Source organism: Pocillopora verrucosa, chromosome 7 (assembly GCF_036669915.1).
Source record: "Pocillopora verrucosa isolate sample1 chromosome 7, ASM3666991v2, whole genome shotgun sequence".
Taxonomy (NCBI): Eukaryota; Metazoa; Cnidaria; class Anthozoa; order Scleractinia; family Pocilloporidae; genus Pocillopora; species Pocillopora verrucosa.
Window position 1 is genome coordinate 15,581,156 of NC_089318.1, and position 5,279 is coordinate 15,586,434.

The 5,279-nt window shown below is 38.2% G+C and overlaps 1 protein-coding gene across 1 annotated transcript; it reads right to left on the reverse strand.

Annotated features, from left to right (window-relative positions):
• Nucleotides 1–724: 724 nt before the first annotated feature.
• On the reverse strand, nt 725–3,708 carry LOC131788366 (uncharacterized skeletal organic matrix protein 5-like). The gene is made up of 4 exons (XM_059105449.2): nt 3,687–3,708; nt 2,600–2,630; nt 1,835–1,967; nt 725–1,240 (listed from the first exon to the last, which is right to left on the reverse strand). The coding sequence occupies exons 3-4, from the start codon at nt 1,901–1,903 to the stop codon at nt 725–727; spliced, it is 585 nt and encodes a 194-aa protein (XP_058961432.2). The 5' UTR covers nt 1,904–1,967; nt 2,600–2,630; nt 3,687–3,708.
• Nucleotides 3,709–5,279: the final 1,571 nt, after the last annotated feature.

Genomic DNA, 5,279 nt, shown 5'->3' on the forward strand with positions numbered 1-5,279 from the left:
TTTGGACAACACAAGTCTGATGAAAGGTCTCTAACTTTTAGGGTCTCGGCTTATAGGTGAAGAAATACGGTATATGTATAATGCAATATTGCCAAAATCAACCATAGTTTTGTGCACCATAACTTAATTGTAATATTCTTCGGTTTCCTAAGATTTGTTGTTCTCTACTCATTTAACAAAGTGATTATGATGATAGTAATAGTATTGGTGACTGGTATTATTTTTTTACCGAGGTCATCTGTTATTCCATTCGCTGCCCGCAAGTTTTCAGAAAAGATAAATGAACGCTGAGGTTACTGGACGTGCACTATTAACATTTGTATCGAAAAATTGTGTAATTAAATATGGTATGCGTTTTCCATACAACACCAGGCTGTTAACCACTTATACATATTTCATTGGTCTTATGAATCTGGGTGGACTACGCTGGGGGTGACTCGCTATCTTTTCAATTACCTGAAGGGCTTTTGCCCGCCCATCCCCCTACAACCCTTCCATTCCTGCCGCCCCACCCCCTTCCTCTCCTTGGACTAACAGCGAAACGTTGATGTTTATCGGAAATTGCAAGTTGAAATTTGTTTTGGGAAATCTTATACAAACGAAACTAGATCGATTCGTGCTCAATGTCTACTTGTTTCTTCGGACCCCTTTTGGAACATCTAAATGTTTAAAACGTTTTGGTTAGCTTTTTGTCCATTTCCTGGCGATAATATTGGTTATCTCTTCACTGAACCAAGATGTAGCCCAGGGCTTTGATGTGTTTTTCTCCATTATCCCCTCCGTGTTTTGCAGTGTTCCCACACGTGTTGGAGTGGTCAGGAGAGCCACCTGTGCCAAAGCCAATTCTGGAATCACAGGATTTGCAATCATTTTGGTTATTGGCAATGATACCAATTCTTGCTTTGGAAAGCTGATCTTTAACCACAGCATTGAACCCTTCCTTGTTGCACTTTAATTGTAGAGAGGCCTCGGAGCCAATCAGCGACTTCCATGTGTCACGACCCAGTGATGTTTCACGATATTGTCCGTCAGCGATCAGTGAGTACAAAGAACTTGCTTCCTTTTTGATGACAGTGAACCTTAAAAGATCGCCGAGCTTCATTCCAAGACAGATCTTAGAGAACGATGTGTTCCAGTAAGTCGGTAGCTTGGTCTCATTTAAGTCAAACCCAGTCTCCCCACCTTGAGGATTGAAGTCATCAGTGTTAATCCAAAGTTCCGAATTATAGTTGAAGGTTTGCTATGTAGATGGAAAATTTGAAACTAATTGAATGATGGTTGAATCCATATGCAGATAATTTTTAGAACCAAAACGGGTAGAATAATGCGAAATGTTTTTACAGCGAGAGCAGGGAAAGTGATCTGTCTAGTTTAGGTGAATTTGAAGCCTTCGGCATTGAGCCTCTAGGTTGTCATTGTTATTGTTGTTTTTTAGTTTTCCGGCTCCTTTTGCGTCAGTCTTTCAGGTGAATTAATATTGAAGCTAAAGATTTAGGATGGTTAACTGGTTTAGAATAAAATTCGTCTGAATTCATTCATGAATTTGCAATTTCACGATTAGTTTACGCAGCCAATGTTTGAGGATAAACCTTGGTCATATCACCCTTTGCAAGGAAGATTGTAAAGGGAAAAGTGTCTTCCACACAGTCGGTTTTACGTCAGTCTTGAAACTCCTTACGGCCGGTGGCCAATTTCCAATTATCTTGATATACATTAAGATATGGTATTTAGCGCATATTGATGACAGCTCATTTTCTCAACAGGTCACTAGTTGAATTTTCCCTATTAAGTAGAACATTTGGCTCAGGTTTAATAGAGACGAGAAGCACTATACCTTTGAGCCATCCATTTTCATTACCATCGTCCATCCACCACCCCCGCAGCTGTCAAGGTCATCAGTCATGTGACAGTAAATATTGACATTCGCATGATCTAGTAGAAGTTGATAAGCTCTATTTTCCTGTGAACTGAAGTTAAGCCGTTTTTTCTACTTGTTAATTATTTGTTTCATTTATTTATTGATTAACTTGGAGTAATAACCATGTTACTATGAACTAATTGGTAGGGCCGGACGGGAAAATTGGCTGTAGATCATGACATAGGGACCTAGTGTGGCTCTTTCTTTCATGCCTTTATTCAATTCTCTCACACTGCACAGGGCTGTGCGACTTTTTTCAGCCTTAGTTATGTTAAGCATTTTAAATGTTTTCATATACAAAAGTAGATTTATTACATAGCAAAGCTTTTCAAGGTCTGTAAAGTAGACCTGACATCTAAGAAATGATGAATACATTTACAAAATGAGTAAAGGGGCTCGTGCAGGGAACTTTGACAAACTCACCAAGCCAACATGAAAATACAAATAGGAGCTGTTTTTTTTGTAAAAACAGATGCAATGCTACACCAACCCCTCTATGACGGCCTTCATTTTAAAATGGCCGGTTTTCGCTGTGTCTAAGGGACTGTTAAGGTAAGGTTATATTATATAATTTCAATTTTACTCTTACGACAAGACGTTCACCAACATTTCGGTTTATTTTTAGGATTTTTCAACCTAACCCTAACCCTAAGCTAAAAAGAATTATCAATTTCTATGTACCTTTGACTTTTGTAAATTTCTGAACACGAGGAGAAAGGACCTAAAACAAGATGAAGTATAGAATTACAAAGGCATTTCTCGTATTGTTGAGGTATATTTGTATAATTTTATACCCACCCCAACCTGATGATGCCTTAATACTCATACTACTTAGGATAGGTAAGATTTAGTTTAAAACTGATGAAGAACTTTTACTCAGTAAATGTAAGCTATTCGAATGTCGTTTTTGAGTGAAACAGGCAGCTCGAGAAGCTATCTTAATAAGTTGTTTTTAATCTTTTACTTATTACATAAAATGAACTTGGGCGAAGCGAGGGGAGGCGAAAAAAACTTCGTGGTGTGCAGGGAACGAAACGCCTGTGGAAATCTCGGAACGGTATTCTCACAGAACAACCCTCGCTCTTGGTTGTAAACACACTTTTGATTGATAATTACCATGCTAACTCAATTAGATTAGAAAGGATCAGCGCTTGGGCTAAGTCATTAGATTACTCATACTTTGAGAGTCTTACCCTCGCACGTCCATCCATCTCCATGGCATCCTGGTTTACATGTGCACATATAAGATCCCTCGGTATTAAACCTGGGATTTTCCAGTAATACGTCACGAACTGAGATGTTCACGTGTTTTTATTTGTTTGTTTTTGTACTTTTGGTTTTTTTGATAATGAAACGTGTCTTACCTTCTTCACAAGTTGGGCCCATGAACCCAGTTGAACACAAACAGATATAACCTTTCTCAGTAAGATCATTTTGGCAAGTAGAGTTGTTTTTGCAGGGATTTTTTAGACAAGCATACTAAAGCAGAAATAAATAAATAAATATTAACCCTTAAAGCTATAGTAAGGCAATTAACTTCTACCTTATAAGCCTTCTCCATTCTGAAAATATGAGGTCGTTTTGAGACCCCTCCTTCCAAACACAAAAACTCTAAATTAAAACTAAAACGCAGAGAAAAACAGGAATCCCTTAAATCGATGAATGTAAACAGTTACACCCATGTTTTTTTTCATCATAACAACACTGTAGAACTGGCTAGAATGCAATGGATAAAAATGAACGAGAAATTTAATAGGTCATGACCTTCTATAGCTTAGCCTCGTGTTAGAGAGTAATATTTTTCCCTTCGCATTTGTATTTTCCTCGCTAACCATGTAAGACATGGTCCAGGAAAAATCTTCATTTGGACTTGATGCAAACAGGGTATCATTTTGAGCAAAAGATGAAGATAGTCTCTTACCAAAAAGTGATAATGATGCAAATTCTTGGTTTCTTTGTACTCGATAGGATTGTTGTTCTCATAAGCTGACAGTAACTCACACCACAGTTCACCTTTGGCAACCACGTTCACGGAAACACACAGAGGATGGTGAAGGCACCTAAACATGCATTCAAAGTCGTCGTGTATAATGATTTCTTCAAGTTTTGGTGCATTGAGGTATTGAAACTTGTCCAAGGAAAGCAGACTCTGCCTGGAGATCTGTGGTGAAGTTTCTTGATTATCTTCGGTTTCCAAGGTGACTGCCACTGTCGGTTGAGAAAATATATTCTTTTTTCTATAATTTTGGGAAAGCAGATAAATCGAGGAATTTATGCCCGCTAACACTTCCCAACTACAATGCGAATAAAATGGATTGATGATAATATCGCATTTAAGTGATATAAGCACATATATGCAAAAGGGTTTCAATGGGGTTTCCTGTTAGAAAAAAAATGACCGTTAAGCGTAATAATTGACGAACTTTAATGGTTAGTCATAAAAAAGCTCACCGAAAAAAAAATTATTTTAAAATATTACTGGGGTTAAATGAACCATTTGCAGAAAAATGACCAAGACTTTAACTGTTACCCGTAGAAGCCACCCCCCCCCCCCCCATTGAGACGATTTGTCAGCCTTAGATAGTGGATTTGTGGCACGGTATTGGTAGGCGCTTTTTAAAAAGGAACTTACAGAGGTGATTTGTCTGGGCCTAAGCGGACTTTGAAGCACAGAAAGGGGCAATGTTTAGTCTGTGGAATTGTCATGCCAGTTTGCTCGAAAAGTCTTTGGTGTTCCTTTTCCATAATTTGGCACCCTTAAAATTAAATCCATGAACGTTTTTATTTATCTTTCGTTAATTTCGCAAAACACGGGCTATTTCCTTTGCCTTCCTTTCGGTGTTTGCGCGAGAAATTGACATGTGTTTAGCCAGTATTTTATTCATGAGTGCATGTGCGACTTTTGAAAGGATTTTTGTCTTAAGAAGTCCCCGTCGTCTTATTTAGAATTATCTCCCGAAATTGTTTGAAGTTCAAGGTGGCCTTTGGTATGACTCCACAAACCTCCAGTTTATCAAAGTCAAGGAGGTTTTAAACCGCGGTTATAAGGTTTTTTATAGTGAAGATAAGAAAACTTATACTTCATTTAGAGAAATGACAGGTGTTAACCGACAAGTATGACTGATGCGAATCGTTCTGCATATATACTAATTTACCCTCGCTATCCTCCACTCAAAATAAGGCACTGGAGAAACTAACCTTGAGACGAGACAGAAGCAGACAACAGAAGGCACAAAGACAGAAGAGGACTGATCGCATTTTTCATGGCGCACATTGGATTCTATACCAGCTTCCCGTGAGATTAACAAGCTGATCTGAAGAACTGTTGTAGAATGTGTTCCTCTTTAATCGAACCTTTGTG